Genomic DNA, 20,799 nt, shown 5'->3' with positions numbered 1-20,799 from the left:
AATTGCTAGGCTCTACCTTGAAGATGAGTTGTCTCAATTTACAACAAAATAAAATACTTCATGGCTCATTCTCTTGGTTAAATAAATTTGAACAAAATCATTGTACCCGTTTTATTCGTATTCAGTGGATTCAGGGTATAAAAATGGCCAACATGTTTGGATGGTTACGGGCGATAAGGTGGTGCATTTAGCTTTGCATTTTGTCCAGATTTATGCCGTGTGAATATTTAAGTCTCATTGTTGCACAATCACCCAACAAGATGCAATGTTATCGTGAGAAATTTGGTAGGCCATTCTAAATTTTGACCCAAGGTATTTTTAATAAGCCAACAATGAAAAAGAGTGCTGCAGTCACGACTGCTCGACAGGTGGATACCCTGTGTCCTATTTTGATGAGCGAACGTAATAGCTATATACATATCTATGTGTGCGTACACAAATGCATAAATGCACTAACATTTGGATTATCTTAAAAAATGAAATTTTTTATAAGTACCAAAGTAACATAGCCGGTGTCTATATCTATGAATGCCTAACTGAATTTGCTTAAGATAGTTATTATCGAAATGTGAGAAGTTTTCGAAAAATGAACGAGATAGGATATTCCATATTTCGATAACTATCTTATCAGCTGCCCGTCCTAATCTGCCTGTCAAATATACTTGCAAAAAGCTATTATACCCTTTTTGCTAATGTCAGTGATAACAGGGTGTATAAAAATCATGGCCAGTGGCCAAGCAAAAGTCTTAAGCAATAACAGCGTCTGCGTCAACGCCAATGACTCCGACGATGCCAAAACATCACCACAGATCTAGAAATCTGCAAGCGCGTTAACTTTCATTATTGGCCGCCGGTTTGCCATATATACTGCTGGTGAAATGCAGCTGATCCTGTCTTCTCTAGATGAACACCAAATACAAACACTTGCAACAGCTAAAAACACCAATTATGAGCTAGCAAATGCTGCAGCTGACAACGACCACGCAGAAGTCACTGAGTCAATGTCAGTGGAGTGCAGTCATTGACTTTGGTTGGATGCAACCCGGTTTATACTCCTTGACTTTCTTAATCGCATATTGGCGGTACTGTGAGCCGAAAAAAGCGAAAGTTGCCATAATCTACGAAAATGTTGATGTCGCCGGATGTCCAGCAACTAAAAAGCCGACACACAAACGCGACGCGGTTAGTTTCGGCGAGGATAAGACATGGGGTTTGGGTCAACGTTAGCGATGGCCAACGACGCGCTCAAAAAAGAAATGTCCACTTGCATTAAAAGTCCAATTACACTTTTACATTTGGCAAAGCAGTTTTTCTAGACAACTCGTCTGCTCGGCTCCTTATCATTGATGTGGGACATTGAATCTATCTATAGACTGCTAATTAAAACATGTTGCTGTCCACAGAAAGTTGGTGATGGTTGTTATTAATGACGACCAAAACCAGCAACTAGTCACATCAATACCTGACTGTAAGTTGATACAAAGCCTTGATATCTGACTAAAGTTGAACAGAAACCTACTCATATTCTAATATCTCATAGCAACCCGACGACTCAACAGAAAAGTCCGCCCGTTTTTCGGGAAAGGGCTAACCAAGCAAATGAATATGAACACATATATGTTGACCTTACTCTTAACAGAAGCAAAGTGGAACTTCCTTGGGCATGTTATCTTGAAAAAGGAATAACTTTTCCAAACAATAACTTAATTTTTGAACTAGCATCCGACCGATTTCGACTGCCTGCAGCAAATCGAGATGATTTGTATAGAACCAGACAGATGGAGGTACAACTGGGCTGTTTATAAGTATACATACTCAATAGGGCGAAACCGTCTGCTTCTATGCATGATTCAATTGTAACAAGACAATCTTATAGTACATAGATATAGATTGCCTCCACAAGATAATATGGGTAATAATAAGGGCATGCTAATATTTTTACAGCAGCAGGATATGACCTAATCACATGTCAAAGAATTAAGCACGTAACATTAAAAAGGCAATCAGTTGAAGACAGTCTTTTTGAATGTTTAGTTGGTGACTGTAACTCCACAGAATGGATATCAAATATCGATTATTGCAATTTTCTACCTCTGTGGGGTGTATTGGTTTGTGCAGCCTAGCCGGCCTTTGTGAGCGATTATTAGTCTAGTTGGGCGTAGTACCTGAATTTCTATGAAACATTTCTTGTGTACCATTGAATTGGTCTAAAACAGTTTTCAAAGACATCTCTTACAGTTTATTTATGTGTGTAAAATGACATTTAAGACGTGAAGTTCAAGGTAGAAGAAGAATTTTGGTCCTGGTTATAGTTATAGCTCAGGCAAATAGTAAGGAATATATTTATTGCTGTGCTGATTTATATATTTTGAATAACAAGAATTATTGAAACATTGCCATCACATTCATTTTAACTTCTTTCAAATCAAACTCATGACACAAAAATAGAAACGTTTAATCTCCAAGCTGTTGCAGTAAATAAACTTATTTATTCAAAGCAGAAACCGAGACCTAAAGAGAATTAAAAGACTTGTGACTCACGGGCGAGGAATTTCAACGACATTTTCAGTATAAAGTGAACTTTAAAATAAAATACAACAGCGTAGGCAAGGTAAATCTAATTGAACCACCTTTCTTTTAGCAAATTTAGCGTTAAGATGCAAATAAACAACAACAATCTTCAAACAATTTTACATTCGGATTGAAAATAGTTAATAAACCATTTGCACTGCTGCCCACAGCTTCTCCTATATACATCCATATTTAACAAGTGGGTAAAATTGATATTGGTAAAATTGATCACAATTAAAACTTATTCGGCTTATAACCCGAACCAATTGAAATTGGGTAATAAGGGGCTTACGGTTTCGTGCAAATGAATGGAACAGGCAGTAGAAAGCATCTTCGACCCCATCAACTATGTTTATTCTCAGCATCAGTAGCCAAGTTGGTTTAGGGGACTTGAGTCACCAACTTTTCATTTAGTATACACAAATAAAGAAGTTTAATTTATAGTGTGTGTGTGTGTGTGTGTGTGTGTGTGTGTGTGAACCTAGACCAGTCTCCTAGGGGCCACTCTCAATTAGAGCTCTCTTACTTGTTTTCACATGCGCACGTCAACGTCACAAGTGAAATTTGAAAAGCTGAAATATTTACATACAATTTGTCAACTAGTCACTGGATTAACGGTCTCTGCATGGGCCAATAGCGATAAGGTTACGTCAAACCACGGAACTCTTAATGAATACATCATGATTAGTGAAAGCAAGAGTAAACAAAAGTGTGATACGAATGAAAGGCGAAAGCCAGGTAGAATGATTAAAAAGTGCGAAAATTTCATAAACACAAATGGATCTGAACCAATGCAGTCATGATGTTAACTATAAGACAGCGTGTGAATTCTATCAATGTATAATCGATTGTATAAAAAAAAAAAAAAAAAAAAAAAGGAAAGCCCACAAGTCTGCAAGTCTCTTGCAACTCTCGAGAGTCGCATCACAGTCTTAACTCGAACTCAACGCCTACCAAGCTGATTAGCAAACCGAAAAGATTTGATGTTATGAAGTATATTGGTGAAAGCCTTTTATAAGCTTTTCATTGAAAAGGCGTATGTACTAGTTATGTAATATTAACAAGACGCATGTCTTACATACAAATCCATAGAAATATATAGCGAAACAATAACAAAATGAAAGAGATACATACAAGGGTTACGTAAGCTACAATGTGCCCTTTTAAATTCACGAGCAGACTTATCTTATATTTATGCATTAACATATATATTAAAAAAGCGTTTGCCATTGTTTGTTGTTGTTGTGTATAGACCATATTCAATTGTGTCTAAATCATGTCACTGACAGAAATGTGAACTTAAGTAATTTTTGGGCATCGGAAAAGCATCATGATTTAAAAATATGTTTTCAAAAGCTGACATCAAACTGATCATAAACGAAAACCATCCGGTTGTGAAAGAAGTATATTTACTTTTTGTTTAAAGTTGAAAGCAGTCTCGCAAGTTCAGATAGCGTCTGGGAAATAGGCGGCATTAAAAATATTGAACGAAAGAAAGAGTGAGCTAAGGCTGATATTCGAACAGAGCTAGAATAAGATATGGGCTTTCATTAGGCCTACCATCAATTTGACTAATGAGTAAGTAAGAGTGCTCTAATGGGTAGTACACGACTATTATATACCCAGTATGTATCTTCTTGATCGATATATGATGTTTCAGGTTTAGATTGTGAACAGACAATAACACAGTCGGTTCGATCCGACTGCAACTATGTTGTACCAACTTTCGATTTACAACTCGATAATCAAATGTCATAAGTCATCTCATTTCTGCCTAAGACAACTCGCTTTACATAAGTTGCACAGCCTCTCCTAACATATCTCTGAATAGTGTCTGAAAAGTTTCAAGTCAATAGTTGCAAAATTCCAATAATTATGGCGAATCAGCTGCACAATATCATAAATATATATGCACTTACTGTTTTAGTATTGTTCGTTTGGATTGATTCAACGTTTGTGTGAAATCACATTCTTTAAGTAAATACCAATTGAGGGTCAGTTTGACTGTTGGCCAGGTTAGCTGGCACTTCAAGTCCCTGGAATTTCAGCTGTGTGCTGCATGCCAGCTGGTGTAGACAGCGAAACCAAAACAAGTTTAGAAACCAACAACGGGGCAGTACGGCGTTTATATGCTTTAAAAGATAATTTATAACTTTGCTTTTGCTTTACTTTGAATCGCAAAGCAGGTCGACCTTCAAACTGATACATGAAAGAGTTGCACATTTACAGTTACGAGTGTCGTGACATAAATACAGCTGTCCTCTCTTACTTTTATCTCTCTCTCTCTCTCTCACACACACACACGGTCTATCTGCCACTATCTCTCGGAATAATTAGGAGGTATTCTCAATTGTAGGTAGCTGATCAATGTTATATAAAGCACAACTTAATCAAAATAAAAACCTTGAATTGGCTTGCATATGCAGAGATAAAAATATAAAACAATTTCTCCTGATTCATTTACTGACCAATATTAAAACAGCGATAAGAAACAAGTCTGTTTGCCATTCAATTGAATTCAAGATCATTTGCAAAAATGAATTGTGACTGCTTTCGGAAATTGCATGCCTCCTCCTTGGCGGGAAATGGAGGTCAAAGGTTGTGAGGGATTGTGAGGGTAGATTCACACTTTCTTTTCAACAGCTAATTGTCTCATTCTCAAACCCGAAAAATTTTGGTTCTTAGTCGCATGGACTTTCACTCACTTCCTATCTCTGTAAAATACAATTTGAGGCGAGATCTTCAAGATAGTATGGATAGATTTAAATTTTCCGGTTAATTCGAAGGTAAATGCTGTCTGAAATAAATTGCAAGAAACTCGCGCCAGGCGTAAGCTGGAAATACTAGAGAGCATACATACATATATAATATATATTAGTGCAAATATACATATGTATATATAGGAGGTGACAAGCATTATGTGAATACATGTTATACCTTTATTGACCGTACATGCAAAGGCAATATAAAGAAATAGTATTTATGTATATTGTCTTCGGTAAATGTATTTATCAATTGTGGATGCATGTGGCTAACACCAAGTTTAATTTTGTGTATCTATGGGGGAAAGCTTGTAAATGCTGTGTGAAAGAGCGAAAGCGTGGGGGGCAAACAAATTATTTTGCCCAAAATATTATTTTGACTGCGGGTACAGGGTAATTAAAGTCGATCACACATTTGGTTACAGCATTCTTATTCGCTATGCTTCGCAAAAAGGAAGGTTGGAGAGTTAGATTTCTTTACTTTTTATATGAATCCTTGGAACTGAATTTGAGCCCGAGATTTCACACAGCAAATCTTTGCCCGACTTTCAATAAATAGCGAAGGATTTTGCGAAAATTTTCTTTAATCCTGTCTTAGCGGACAAACCTCCTTCTGCCTGTGACATACGATTGCCAAAGTCAACATACTCCTTTTCAATGCGTACAGGGTATATAGAAATACCAAAGAACGTGACATTTGCTATTCGCCCACGCATTGAAGAAAAGATCTTGGGTTCAGCGATACAGCTTGGGACTGATTGTTCGGCTCTAGAGGCTCAGCGTGCGGTCGATACTCAAAAACAAAATGAGAGCAAGCTTTACTATGCGACAAAAAAAACCTTCAGCCACTTTTTGTCGATTTGGCAACTCTATGCATTGGATACTTTGTGATGTTAGGCTAACGTTATCTACCCGATCGAAGCAAATGGGTAACTTGTTTTTTTGATTGCATTAATTAAATAATTAATAGATTTGCATGTTAAATAATATTGCAGTGCTTTGTTATTATTTCATGTGCTTTTACCATTGTTGATAATTATTAATTAAATCAAATTAAAGCACAAGATATTCACATTCTGTTCAAAAATATTGCTAGTGAAATCAATCAGGAACGCAGTGAACTTTGGCAAAACCGAACAAAATTATCAAATACCTTGATGTCATACCGCAATAAAATTTTCAACCCATCTGCATACTGGTTAAAGAAAGAGAATGCATAATAAATAAATACAAAAAAACACACTATACCAGTTCCTTTATATGCATACTGAGTGCATGTGCAGCAGATTGAAAAAGATACTTTTACCCAAAATGTTGTTTATTTATTATTATTATCAGTTAAATGTCATCACAGTTTTTAAAAGGGTTCTTTGGTATGACAAAAGACAACATAAATACTAAGATGAGTAACCCCCATACGAAATGTGTTCTGTGGCTTTTCAGTTGAATTTTGGCTCTTGGGTTCATTCATTTTTGCACAGTGTATGCTGGAGAGAAGACCCGTGTCCCCCAGCTAATGGCGTGCAAGCAGCTACGCTTGTGTGTGTGAATAATGCATATATAATTGCATCAAAATATGTTTGTATGTGCTTTGACTTTGGCTGCCGAAAAACCTTAATTTGTTAGTTTTCTTGGTCAGACCATGAACCAACCCATGTTTGTATTTAAAAAGGTTTTGTGCTTAGTTTGGGCCGGTGGATAATCAGCATCTTTTAAGCCTATGATAATATTTACCAAACATTAACATTTTAATATTAATTATTAATAATATTATTTAAAATCAAGCATGAGTTAATGTAACCTTTGTGTTGACTTCAAATATTCCCCCAAGGACCAACACGAGAAGCTTATCTTCTGCGATACTCTTATTAGAATTTATATCTTTGGGATAGCCTTTTCAAGCGGCTAAAAATAAGCATGAGATCTAGCTTGGGAATAATCTAAATACATTTATTTCTTACAACACAAAGTAAGTTAAGTTAGGTTGGTGCGTCAAAAATTGCATTTATACATGTATGTATATGGTGCATGGCTATCTAACATGTTTGGAATGATGATGTATTGCGTTAAATCTAAAAAAAAAATTAACGACAACTAATTGGATACGAAATAAAGCCGACAGATATTTATGCATGTACGCAATTGTATGTAGATGTATGTAATCTATCAACAGTAACCCCAGCATAATCAAAGGCTTGCGTGACATATTTAAAGCCGAGCAAGTCAATAAATCCAATTGAACCTATATGTATATATATTTATGTATATGTATATAGATATATATATATATACAGCTGTAAAGTACGGCACTGTGTTACAACGTAACAAAGCTTTTTCAAAGGGGGGCCAACGATGCAAGTGAAAGATACATTGCAAGCAGTGGATACAGCAATGGGTTTGCTGGCTGCTAAAACGATATTGCTGGAATTTAAAAGTTTAAAAGTGGCTAATTGGCAAACCGGTAGCTTAATCAGCACAGAACTAAACTACAAGGTAGAAGCGCGTGTGATTCAATTAAAACAAGGCCCACAAGTCACACAGCATTTGCCGCCATTGACGTCTGCTCACTCAGGAAAGTGTATATGTGAGGGTAGAGTGGGAGTGGGAGAGTGTACAGCATTGCATATGATTTTTGCTAAAGTTCAGCTCAGTTCGTAGTTGAATAATAAGTTCAGTGCTATTGTCTCTGTACGCAGGCCCACAACACAAAGAACAATTACAATATGCAACATAATTGGTAACAGGCAGTAGATTTGCCCTGTTGCCGCTTTAAGTGTTGCCTGCATTTGCACATTTACGCCCACAGGCAGAAGAGTTGACAGGGGATAGGCAACACGTTGCAACGTCTGGAGGGTGCATCATTTCCGCTTTTGGATTTTGATTCCGAGAAAATGCTTGAGTATAGCGAGAGACATGGTGCCAAGCCATGGTATGGTAAATGTTAATGTATTTTTACGTATGGGCCACGCATATTTCAGAGCTGACATCAAAAGTTAATGAAATTATGAGTAGTGATTAAGGCTTGGACACTTGTCGCAACAAACTGGTTTCGCCCCCGCCCCTTAAGTAGAAACGTTGTCCAAAATATTTGTATACCGAATGTATGTACAAAAACAAAACAAGTTTTTTTTCTTTTTATTTTCGCATGCGTAGCTGAGATGTTGTCAATGCTCAACCAAAAATTTGCATGACAGTTAAAGGTCCGTGTATAGTCGATGAGCCATCAATTACATCTGGCCAGATATTATGAGCAGCCGCTCAGCAGAAGGCGGATGTGAAAAATATCATCAAAAATAGTCAACCAAAGCGAAATGAAACTAAAATTGTCTGCCAGACGCTAAAGTAAAAGTATATATTAGCTATGTATATACATATCTATATACATATCTATATGCTCGTATGCACTGCATACCTAAAATACATTTATCTGTCTACAAACACGACGAGTAAGCATTTTGTTGTTGGCCAAAAATCTTTAATATGCACGCAAGGTGTTCAGTACGAGATACAGATAATTACGGCAAATTCAATTTGATTTTTGAGGAGGAATGGAGTTCGAAAGTTTTAATGGGGCAATGCGTTTGCTGGTTATACAAAAACAATTTGTTATATAAGACAGCAAATTTTATGGCCGAAAGCAATCAACATAAATATTACCAAATCATTTGTCTCACAATACGAATAGCCAATCGGAAGATACTCATCCGATAACATCCGATTCTAAAGAGCGCCGAATACTAAATACTCTTTCGGATATATTGTAGATATATTGTAGATGTTTCAATAGAGAACTTGATTTTATAGCTATAGCTATAGATCCAACGCATATAACATTATTGTTTTACGAAAATATCTGTTCATAACAGAACGTCATTTTTTTTATGAAATGCGGAAGAGTGAGAGAATGTATGACCAGTAGCCTTTGAAAAACCCCAAAAACCACCAACAAACATATAGATTAAAAAAACAAAAAAAAAACTTTGATAAAGTCCATGACCAACTAAGACTAATGAGAAAATATAAATGCAACAGTTGCTTTGGTTTCAGGAGAAAAACTGGTGGAAGATGGTTTCATATATATATTTATATACATTTAGAGAGCCAGCTGTGTTAGACTCGGCTAGGTGATTCTGGCTGTTAATTATGCAATCAAATCGTAAGAAAAAACCACAAAAATACATTTGAAAACAAGTTTAACAACGCAAATGAATGCAGAATGAAATCGAAATCACAAATTAACAGAAACAAGTGTACACACAGATACATCAATGTGTGCATGTATAGGTGGATGACTGAAGATGCTGGCTAAAGCAAACCTGTTGTAGAACTTTTCGAACTTCTCGATCTTTTTGTGGTTGTGTTTTTTTTTTTTTTTTTTTTTGGCTAGAGATATACAAATCGCGATATAGCAATACGTGGTGAATATATCAAGTGGTGACAACGTCAACGACTTCCTTGACTAGCTTGGTTTTATTTTGCGGCTGGCATTTCCAGCACTGCCCTTGGATTGGCGTTGCGGCAACAACTTTCGCCCGGCGGCGGACTTTCAAGGTTGTTGGGGCGTTAATCCTGTTGAGCACATAACCAGCAGGCAGAAAATAAACGGCTCAACGCGAGCGCCCAATGGAATTGTTGCTAAGCGAAAAGCAGCAACAAGTTTTCGATATGACGAAACATTTGCGGCAATTGTCCACAATATGAACAAAATGATTTGTGCCAAACACTTTGGAAACTTACCGGAAGCATTTTGGCGGCGCGGCTTTTATGGTCAACGTTTTATTGTTGTTGTTGTGTATGCAGTTGAATATTTTCTACTGCTTTTGACGATGTCGCCTATGTTGTAATTATTGCTGGTGATGTTGGTATTCGGTTAAACGCAGCCAACGGGTGGCCTTTTTATTTAACGACGACGGCGACGACAGCAAAAGGTTTTCCTTGTTATTATTAAATTTGATGTGTTGCGAAAATATTTAAAAAATGTACATCTGTTAAAAGTGGGTCAAGCAAGTTATTGCTGTTTCAGTAATTGCCGTTGCTGAGGATTTTCCTCTTCTTTGGCTGCTGCAGCAACTTGGTACAATCTGCAACGCCTGCGCAGATCTGCGAAGTTTTATGCTCTGCTGCCCAGTAGCAGCGCAACAACAACAGCAGCAGCAACAACAACAGCAGCAGCAACAACAACAACAACAACTGAAACAGCAACAGCAAAAACCAGATCGAAAATAAAAACTGTTACACACGTCTGCGCATTTAGTTTTTCACTTTCGGCAGGCTGTGCTTTTACCACTTTTCAGCACATTCATTTTTTTTTTTTTTTTCAAATACGCTTTCGCATTGATTATTTTATTTTTTTTATCTGAATTTTGTATTGGATTTTTTACACTCAACTCGAAAAAAAAAAAACAAAACAAAAATAATGTTTGATAAAGTATTAAATATTGACAAAACAAGTTGTGTTTAACATTTCCAAATTTGGTAACTGTTTCAATTTCGTTTTCGTTTCGCGAACAATCAACTAGCAAAAATACCAGCAATGTAAAAGTACCGCTAAGCCAACATTACCGTTCAAGAGTCGCCGTTGCACTGAATTCGTTTTGTAGCCAAAAAGCGTAGCCCAGGCTTGAACAACCGTACTTGGCCAGTTGCTGAGAGGGGCTGCAGCAGCAAGGCAACAACATGTTTTTGTACTGCGCAGCTGTAAAGCGGCGAGGTTGCGACGTGGGCATAGCTCTGTTAAAAGCAGCTGTTAGCTAACAGTGAAACGTTGGGCCGCATTTAGTATAAAGTTAAATTCGCATTCGTAAGTTTAGATATACAAGTATGTTATGGCCAGCTATAAAGCTTAAATATTTTGTTGTCCAGTTTTTTATAATCTGTTGGCTACTTAAACTTAGAAAATCTTATGAAACATTTACAAAAATTTGTATGTGCCTTTCTTTACCATATACATGCATTTAGTTCTCTCTCTTCGGTGTTTACATTCCGATTCTTATTGAATTCGGACCTAACGCAAAACTTAATCTCTAAAGTATCTGTTCAAAGCATTTTCGAGTAATGCCTAAAAATGCATGTGTACAGTCTATATTTATCGTTATTATGAATCTGAAAGACGATATCGAGTAAAAATCAAAATGTTTATCTGCATTTGCCACAGAAGATATTTCATATTTCAAACTTATAGCTAAGTGGATCTAAGAGTAGTAGGCATTGGTAGATCGATTCAGCTAACCGTCCTCTTCAGGAATATAAAAAATAGTTCCTTCTGCCAGTTACATGCACTTGCATGCAAACATGAAACCCTTTTTACCCATTTGGTATCAAGGTTCTTGTAAGTTATTATTATTATGATTTAGAAACAAAAATGTTTTTAGAACAAGTTGGAATGTTTGCGAAACAATCGAACCCTGCAAAGTGTTCCGTTTCATCGACCTCTGACCCATCAATTAACTGCATGCATTATTTAAAGGATCTATATCCTGTTGTATCAGGATAGCACATAAATAAGAAACTTGTTTGCTTTTTAGACCAGGCTGTCGACACGGATCAAAATTACAAATAAGAAATATAAAGAAAAGGTTGTTAGACTAAATTGAATTTCTTAGAATATAAATACTGTTTTATCTAGAACACTATGGCTGAAATTTACACTCTTTTTCCGATAAGGCCGAACTTTTTTGGTCTCGGAATGAGGTACATAACAAAGCAGCTGAAATTTTTACTCTAGTTACCTCATGTGATGGAAGTGAACGCTTGAACGGGACTTTGAGAAATCTCACCGGAAAGTATGGAAATATCTCAATTTCACAGACACAATTCATTTCAGCAGTGATTCACATACTGGAAAAATCAAACCCTCCTTAGTGGAAAAGGGGTTCGGGTTTTAATTAATTTCCATGAATCTTGATGAAATTTCTTTTGAGACGTGTTTCACACTTTTCTCAAAATCCGAGCTGCCCTGAAGAAAAATGCGATTCTAATTTTTTCTTTGGGAAAGTGGTTCAGTGGTAAAATTCAGGCGGAAAACGATCGAAAGGAAGTTTTTTGTTTATCATCTGATCAGCTTCGAAATCAATTTTTAAGAATAGGTGGGAAAGTTGAATTGGAACTTGGTTTGCTGAGTGAAAAAGTTAGAAAATCTTTATTTATGTTCCAGATGGTAATCTAGCTAGTCAGATCAGCCAAACAACTCTTTAACCACAGTTCAGCAGTAAAAAATGTACAGGACATTTTTAAAGGAATAATTTTATATATCCACAAAAGTGGTTTATTTGTACGAAAGTAAACTCCCCTGTGAAAAGCAGAAGTTAAAAAGCGTAAAATCTAAAAAAAATCCGAGGATAAAAACAAGCTTGTCATTTTCGTTTTCTAATTGTTTAAGAAAAGCCAGACTTCCTTGCATTGATCCCGATTGTCTGCCTAAGTATATTCATTGTCTTGTGTTTGGCGTCATCTTTTAGTCTTGTAACTAGGCCAATTGCTACAGGTGTTGTATTTTATTATGAATCTTGTTTGACTTGCTGGTAAACGGGCTGGACTTGAAGAGAAAGAGATGCTTACGTACCTAAAAGTACACGTTATAGGGCTTGGGCGGAACCAATAATCAATGCAGCTCCACAGCAGCTGCACAGGCATAACTGCTGTTACTGGTTTTCGAATACTGCGGACGCGTGTGGTTGACCTTTGTTGCTGCTGCTGGCCATTGTCCAGTATATCAACAAAATAAAAACCTTTACATAATAGCCATTAAATGCTGTCATCGAAATGCCGAACGCTGGCTGTGGCGGCGCGAAATGAATTTCAAATATTTGACCAAGCCATTTGTGTGTTGTTTTGTGTGGCTTTTACTCTTATTGATTGTCTCCCTCTCCCTCTCAGCGCCCCACCCCGTACAACTTTTCTCTCTGCCTCTCTCTCTCTCTTACTTTGTTACACTCTTTCAAAACTTATTTTCATATTTGTTTTTTTCTTTCTTTTTACTGTGCACCTAATATATTTATTATCGACGTATTTCCACAAAGTGAAAACGATTTTATTGGGTTTGTGCAATGCTCGACTTGCTGTCCGCCACGCCCACACCTGCACAAATTGCAAAGTTCGATATTTTGTAGTTAAAGCTCTTCAAATCTTAGAGAAATACACTTTTCGATTGGCCATGGCGAATATCACTCCGGAATAATAATGATGCTATCCGATGTCAAAGAGATCTGTAGATCTGTAGAGGGAGAGAGAGGGGAGAGAGCGAGAGAGAGAGGGAGATCTGCAGCACACAACTGATGCACAGAAATGTCTTCGAGGATATTATCAAAGAGCACCACAGACCCCTGCGAACTCCTCCTTGTCTAAACGCTAGAATCGCGACTATCGGATATGGACTTCCGAATAACGCACACCAGATTAGTAGTTGGTTCAGACCATACTAAGTTAACACAAGTTTACCAGTTCCGGGTTCGGGCCCGGGCACGCAACACTATTGATAGTGTTCAGCTGTGTGTCACTGATCTCCTTTAGGTATGGATGAATGATGCTCACCCGTTCCGGATCGTCCATTAGTTTGAAGAAATGTATTCCAGGAGGGATCGGCCACCCTCTTCACGTTACAGGGAAAAGCTGAAGCTTGGATATCCAACTCGCCCAGTGATTAGGGAATATACATGGTATTTGACAACCTTAGTTGGTAACTCATGTGGTTAAGCGCTCAATGGAAACATTTCCTAGGTTATGATCACAACGGTCTTCTTTTTGCCCAATATTTCTAGAAAACCAAGAAGGGCTATTTAAGCACAGAGTGAGATCCATAAATGGAAAGCTTGCGCACAAATAGTTGATCATTGCTATTTTGACACGGAGGATTATGGTAATGAGGAACATTTGCACACCTTTTTCTACTTAAGTAGCAAACAAAACAGGTTTCTTACAAGATTTTCAAAAAAGATCATTTTTATGGCAGCACATTTGGATGGCATCATATACACCGATAAAATCCGGTCACTTTGGACAAAAACATGGACCTATGCAAATTCCATTAGAAACGCTTTAACTGAGAAACAGACTAGTTTGCAACAGAACAAATAGACACAACGGACAAATTACTATTGGCTTGCCTAGTTGCTGATCTACTATATATATTCTTTATAGTTTCACAAATGTCTTCTTCCTTTGCCTTTTATTTATAAAGGCAAAAAGGTTGTATAGATTCCAAAGCTAAGATCACAAGCACGACGAAATCAAGAAATCTATTTTCCATTTTGAAAAACTAAAAAATGTTTAGCGAGTTTCTAAAGCTAATTTTCTGAACTGAGATTAGAAAAAGTTTAAATATTATTATTAAATCCATTCATTTATTTCAAGAGGTATTCACATTTTTTTTATTATTGCTTTTTTGTTGTGAATTTAAAATCACAACAAAATGTATGCAAGCTTTAAATGTGGCCGCTTAATTTTCTTCATAGAGAACGGTCATATCACCAAAATAAATCGAAAGCAACTCTAAATCAGACTCAGAGCTGATTTCGTTAAATCATTAGCGGTTTTCTAATTTCCCTACTCTCTCTGGGCACACTGCACATATTTTAGAGAGCAGCTGCTCCCAGCTGTTCGACGATAATAATTTCAAAAGTCTGACTTTTAAACGTCAATTTGAAAATCGGCTTGTTATAAAAATTAGTGGGTATTAGAGTAAATATACATATATATATATATTTTTTTTTATGAGACAGTGTATATCGTAGATTCTTTTTAATTAAATTAACCATTTCAAATTGATTAATTGTAAAAGTCATGAATACATAAGAACATTTTTTTGTTTTATACACGAAATTTGAGTTTACACAACAAAAATTGTTAACAAATCAGTCAATTTCTAACAGAAATGTTTAAAATTTAAGAAAATATAACGTGGTCAACAGTACCAAATGAGGAAGTTGCTTGAGATGATTATCGATAAGACTAGAAGATGGGCAGTTGAAAGTTCTGGTCTACCAATCAGCCATTAAAAAAACTGTGTATGTATATATGGTATATCTTCGGTTTAGGTCCCCTACATAAAGGACCATATATTTTGGATTTTTTGGGTATTACGGGATGAAAAATAGTCTTATTTATTTCTGTTTACTTAAGGCACTTTACCAACACAATTTTTCTAATAAAGTAGGCATTTGAAATGAATGGCACCATTTTAAAAAAGTATTGTGCATCTTATTTGTTGATTTATAAAAATTTAAATTGGATTTTGCGATAAAGAAATTGAGTACAAAGCAACAACTTGTATGTTTAGCGATCTAAGTCTAATCTACCTTTACCTATTAAATAGGTGAAAAAAGTCAAGTACTTGTATCAAAAATAATGTTTGAGCAAGTTTCTATTCAGTGTATAAGTTTATGTACGCACGTATATATATATAGATATACATATACACCACAGAACATACATCAATTGATAACTTACATATACAATTATTAATAAATATTATGAATTTCAAAATTATATCAACTAAATGCATTGTTACTCCTACTCCTGTTTCCTAAGTTTTATCTGAATCCCTTGGAAATGGGTAAAAATTGTCGTTTCACGAGCTGAGATGAGATGAGATGAGGTTTTATTGATATTTAGAAGAAGGTTCAGGGTATCTCCCATTAGGTCAAGAACACTTTTTTAAAAACCTTTCATTCAAGTAGATATTATACGGCATGAAACAGGTAATCAAATTAAAATTGTACGTAGTTCTTTAAATTCTAGTAAATTAGTATAACAAAAACACTTGGTGACTGTTTTAAGGTTTTTTTTTTTTTAAATTAAGTTATTGCCTTGGCCTTCTGTGCAAATTTTACAGTAAGTCATAGTCATATATAGGAGCGTAATGGCGTATATATAATTTTCAACGGGTTAGACCTGGCCTGATCCCTTTATTTTGTACATTACATATGTGAAGCAAATTAATAAAATATATAAACGGAAAACAAACATAAATGGTTTTATTATATGTACGTGTTCAAGCCAACACAAGAGGAAAAGAGAGAGAGAGTGAGAGCGAGAGAGAGAGTGAGAGCGAGAGAGTGAGAGAGAGCGAGAGAGTGAGAGAGAGCGAGAGAGACTGAGAGAGGGGGGGGGGGGGGGGCGAGAGAGATGTATGAATGCAATGTAGCATATATTAGAAGAGTGTGGAATGCGCAAATTCGACTTACATTTTGCAAGCTAGAATCTGTGCCCTCGTCACTAAGTTTTTACTTAACCGAAAAATGTGGAATATTTTTGTATTAGCTTTCACACTAATGCAACTTGTTGATTCATTTACGCTGCAGACCGCCACCTGGACGCAGTATGGAGTTTGTTAGAGCTGGTATCTTGGCGGAACTCTTCTTCACCTCATCAATTGCATGAAGCATGCGTTGCGGCTCAGTTAGAAACCAAATCCACAAGAGTTTGCTATAGCGCCACAGCTTTTCTTTATCCTAAATTGAAAAAGCCAACTTTCAGAACTCTACGATGGCATGTTCCCTTGCTGACTTACCATGCGCTCTAAGATCTTTTCCTGAAACTGAGTGCGCAAATGGCGAAGCGACTCTTCAAAGCGCATCTGCTGCTGTGCGGCATCAAACATGGGGCATAAATACTGAATGTGCTCAAACATGGGTTGATCTAGAGGCGAGTTGTAGACGAAAGGGCTTAGCGTTTGCTCCAAACGCTTGCTGTAAAACATTTGGAACATGTCCTAGCTATATGAAAATAATAAATAAATGTTTTACTTACAGATCGGCCAGCTGCTCGTGCGCATGCGCCTGTGACTTTCCGCTCAACATGCTTTGCAAGGAGTAGGCTAAAAGACGGCCAAACTTTTCATACTCATACAAGCAGAGCTTAGCTTCAGCTGAGCGAATATTCTTCCCAAGGTGCGTGGACAGTTGACAAGCGATTTCGTGTAACAACGGTGCATAAGTGCCTCTGGGGCAGGAATTTAGCGAACGCATTGTTTGTATACGTTGCCAGCTCGCTTTCGCTTGAGCACAGAGACCTATGGAGCTGTCTGTACAGTTTCGTTTCTTTTCCAAGTCCAATTGTATAGCTATCCAAATAAGTTCGGCGTTGGATAGTGCATCGGATATGACACTTGTCAGCTGCTTGTCATTTTCGCGGCGACGCAGAGCGCGTTCCAATTTCTGCTTTGTGTTTTCGTACAGGACCAGCTCCATGCGTTGCTGTGTGTGCTGCTGTACGTGCGTGGCCAGAGCATTGACTAGAGTATCGTACGTGTTCTTTAGATGGTTTTCGTTGAGCAGTTGCAGGTCATGTGTTTCACGCACCATGTCAGCAAGGCAGATGCAGTGAATTTGATTCAGATCAATATGATCTGTCAGTGCTTGTGTGGCTTTTGCCTTGGCCTTTTCCTTTATATATTCGAGTGTATAATATTGAATCCTGTGCGTGTAATATAATTGTTTGTATTGTATTATTGTGTTTTATATTTGCATGTCTACTCACGAGTTTTGTAAATTTTCCAGCTTGCTGTTAAAATGTTGCACGTCCACTTCAGCGCTCTCAAAATCTATGAGCTCCTGTATTTTGAAGTTTTCCTTCATATAGAGAGTAAAATACTGCATGAATGAGTCGCATTTAAGGAAATATTGGTCAAGCGGCATCTGGTGCATGAATAGCGGCGGCACTTGTGGTAAGGTGAAGCCCTTGTTGGTATCTTCACTGAGCTTACAGTTCTCCCGCTGCAACTCCTCTAATTGGCGTGCTTTGGCTTGGCACTCGACTAACATTTCCCTTTCCGTATTATGCAGCAACAGTATTGTAGACTCTAGCTCACTCAGCTTGCTGATGATACTATGCTTTGTGTTCCTTTAACGAATGATAACTGTAGTTCCTATTCTAGATGGTCGCTTTGTAGTTGTTAATAAAAGTTGCTTACTGCATTTCGTCGATTAGTGTGGAATAATCATTGGTTGCCTCCTCAATTACTTCCACCGCTGCAGCAAGCGTTTCTACATCCTGATTCGTATACTTGAGCAGCCCAGGATTTTCAGATTCTATCTGCTGCAGCTTCAAAATCCTCTCAGATTCCTGTAGCCATTCGCCGCGCTGCATCATTTCGTCACGCTCCAATAACTCCCGTGCTGTGAGAATATTGGAGTCGGTCACATTCTCCGACAAGAAATTGAAAAATTTTTCGAACTGTTCGTCGTAAACTATCCATTGATTGGAGCTGTCGACGCCCAGTTTCTTAAGCATCTCCGAATTCTAATGGAGAAACAATATCTTTTTTAATATGATCCTAGTAGATCTTAGTTACTTACGTTCAGCAAATCGCCCATCATCAAGAAGCGAAATACAGATAATTTAACACAATTAAATAGATTCTGCTGCCATACGCAGAGCACTGCATTAGAGACGCCGTGCAGGTTAATTATTAGGTTTAGTTTAGGCAAAGAAGTGATTATATTTTGTTAAATTTTAGTAGTTTTGTACAAAAAATTGATTTTCGGTGGCGGGAAACCTATAATTGTCAACAAAATAAATAATTAAGAAACAAGACGTCGTGCGTACAGTGCCAAAATGAGTTGACTATCGATAAAATTATGGGTATTTCAACTCTATATATCGATTAAGATAAGTACATTTGAAAAACGATTATTTCTCACTTTGTATGTTAAAATTTAAACGATTGAAGATTTTGGACAAGTTCATATAGCTCTACAGAAGGAATCGATTTTAACCAAAATAAATTTTACGAAAATAAAACGTGCAAAACATTGGAATGAGCGTTTTATAATTGCCGACTATCGGTTAAACTTCATGAAAAACAGATGATATAAATCACACACTGAACTAAACAACGAAAATAAGCTGGGATGGCGGCACCGATAATTGTTCAGTATTATCCTTAAATAAGATGGTCCACATGAGTCGGGCTTTGGCTTAATAATTTAAGAATTTAATTATTTCTAAATATTTTAAGCAAAAGTACACGCGTCTCTAAATCTTATCGATATCCGACTAAATTATGCACATTTGTATATTGAAGTGCTTTCGATAGTGACATACTATCGTCTGTTAGGTGTTTTACCGATTGGCCGCACCTTTTCCTATTCTGTGCAGTTTATTTACTCATTTGGTACTGTTATACTAATACATTTAAAATTACATTTTTCTTGGCATTTTGGATATTATTCGAAACCGGAAATTGATTTCTTGTGCAAAACTAAATATATTAAGGCAGAACCCTCCTTTTTTTTGGTCGTTATAAATCTGAACTAAATGTTTAACGAAATATAGCAATCCCAACTTATGTGAACTCTACTTTTCCTATCGGAACCAAGCTTAGAAAAGTCCATTTAAAAAGCAATTTATTACTTATTGACGATGTCTTAAGCCTTTAGTGTACTTAAAGGCACAGATATGGCACGCAAAAAAAAGAACCGCTAGGCAATGTACATACATACGGACATATGTATAAAGTGTGCTATGCTACTTAATCAAATGAGCTTAAAACTATTCCAGACTTTCTGTCGTTTGTGAAAATGTTGGTCTCATACAAAATGTGCAAATGCTTACGCGCTCCGGAACTCTGTTGCCATCGTTGCCGCACTTGTGTTCCCACTTTTGCCGCATGCACGGCTGCCTGTCAGTTCCTGCAGTGGAGATGTTGATAATTAGATAAGGCTTTAAAAAAGTCAATTAATGAACCACAAATGTCCTTGCCTGCGTGCAATGTGCTGCGGAGATGTGTGATATAGCTGCTGGCCAAGTGTATTATTTCTATTTTGGATAGTTTGCGGTTTACGGGCTCCGTCGGAATTAGGCCGCGCAGCTCCTCGTATGCAGCATTCACGCTAAAGAAAAGTGTGTGAAACAATTCTCAGATTAATCGTACTGTACTGTTAGTGCAATGATGACCCACTTGAAAGTACGATGCCGCTCCCGAGCGTTGATCTTCTGCCTGGGCGCTGCTTGCGGCTTGCGAGAATGGCAAATGAGTGAGTCCTCCGAATCAGCGCCGACATTGCTGCCACTGCCATTGCTGTCGGCGTTGCCAAACGACGATAGAAGATATGATGAAAATTCAAGCACCTCACTGGCATTGATGGCAATGTCCATGTCCATGTCCATATCCATATTCATATTTAATATGCGCATGAGTGTGCCTACATATGTGCACTGTATGGTACCCAGAGTGCGAATGAGCCGACGGAAGTGAAGCAACCTCTTCGGTCAGCTCGACGCGCTGATTGTGGGCTGCTGTTAAAAAAATTAAGTCATCATCGTCGCAAGTGACGACAAATTGTGCATGAACAGCAGCACCCAGGCAGCAATAAATAAAACGATACAACAAAACTAAATATCCCAACAGTACTTATGCGCACTTGTCAAAACAAACGCAATTCTCCTTTCTCCCTCTTTCGCATGCGTCCGTGTTCGCAGATTGTTCGTCTCGCACTACCACACAAGGCGCGTGCGGTTGGCCCTGAAG

General features: G+C 37.3%; 3 protein-coding genes across 5 annotated transcripts in view; all 3 read right to left on the bottom strand.

The window, feature by feature from the left end:
* Positions 1–10,993, bottom strand: part of Cht6 (Chitinase 6) — a 33,993-nt gene extending 23,000 nt beyond the window's left edge. For 2 of the 3 annotated variants that reach the window (XM_032439687.2, XM_032439688.2), the window contains exons 1-2: positions 10,862–10,927; positions 10,071–10,318 (exon numbers count right to left, since the gene is read on the bottom strand). In XM_032439687.2, coding sequence (XP_032295578.1) covers positions 10,071–10,079 — 9 coding nt within the window. In that variant the 5' untranslated portion in view covers positions 10,080–10,318; positions 10,862–10,927. Of the gene's footprint in view, positions 1–10,070; positions 10,319–10,861 lie in introns of all 3 variants that reach the window. The other variant, XM_032439689.2, reaches the window with a different exon arrangement.
* Positions 10,994–16,093: 5,100 nt separating this feature from the next.
* On the bottom strand, positions 16,094–18,881 carry dgt3 (dim gamma-tubulin 3). The gene is made up of 6 exons (XM_002055513.4): positions 18,626–18,881; positions 18,241–18,569; positions 17,808–18,170; positions 17,079–17,744; positions 16,840–17,017; positions 16,094–16,780 (listed from the first exon to the last, which is right to left on the bottom strand). Exons 1-6 carry the CDS (start codon positions 18,644–18,646, stop codon positions 16,616–16,618), a joined length of 1,722 nt encoding a protein of 573 aa, XP_002055549.2. The 5' UTR covers positions 18,647–18,881; the 3' UTR covers positions 16,094–16,615.
* Positions 18,882–19,658: 777 nt separating this feature from the next.
* LOC6631462 (transcription factor 15) lies at positions 19,659–20,778 on the bottom strand. Its single transcript, XM_002055514.4, has 3 exons — positions 20,230–20,778; positions 20,031–20,161; positions 19,659–19,960 (listed from the first exon to the last, which is right to left on the bottom strand). Exons 1-3 carry the CDS (start codon positions 20,463–20,465, stop codon positions 19,821–19,823), a joined length of 507 nt encoding a protein of 168 aa, XP_002055550.2. The 5' UTR covers positions 20,466–20,778; the 3' UTR covers positions 19,659–19,820.
* Positions 20,779–20,799: the final 21 nt, after the last annotated feature.

This window comes from Drosophila virilis, chromosome X, assembly GCF_030788295.1.
Source record: "Drosophila virilis strain 15010-1051.87 chromosome X, Dvir_AGI_RSII-ME, whole genome shotgun sequence".
Taxonomy (NCBI): domain Eukaryota; kingdom Metazoa; phylum Arthropoda; class Insecta; order Diptera; family Drosophilidae; genus Drosophila; species Drosophila virilis.
This window is presented reverse-complemented; position numbering and strand designations above follow the sequence as displayed.

What these genes read in the sequence shown, in the direction of transcription:
- LOC6631462 (XM_002055514.4), bottom strand. Translation starts at nt 20,465, where the DNA reads ATGCGCATATTAAATATGAATATGGATATGGACATGGACATGGACATT. An exon ending in GAGCGGCATCGTACTTTCAA is followed by an intron (nt 20,162 to 20,229) that starts GTGGGTCATCAT and finishes ACTTTTCTTTAG; the next exon opens with CGTGAATGCTGCATACGAGG. An exon ending in CCGCAGCACATTGCACGCAG is followed by an intron (nt 19,961 to 20,030) that starts GCAAGGACATTT and finishes TCTCCACTGCAG; the next exon opens with GAACTGACAGGCAGCCGTGC.
- dgt3 (XM_002055513.4), bottom strand. Translation starts at nt 18,646, where the DNA reads ATGATGGGCGATTTGCTGAAC. An exon ending in ACACTAATCGACGAAATGCA is followed by an intron (nt 18,171 to 18,240) that starts GTAAGCAACTTT and finishes CATTCGTTAAAG; the next exon opens with GAACACAAAGCATAGTATCA. An exon ending in CTGGAAAATTTACAAAACTC is followed by an intron (nt 17,745 to 17,807) that starts GTGAGTAGACAT and finishes TTACACGCACAG; the next exon opens with GATTCAATATTATACACTCG.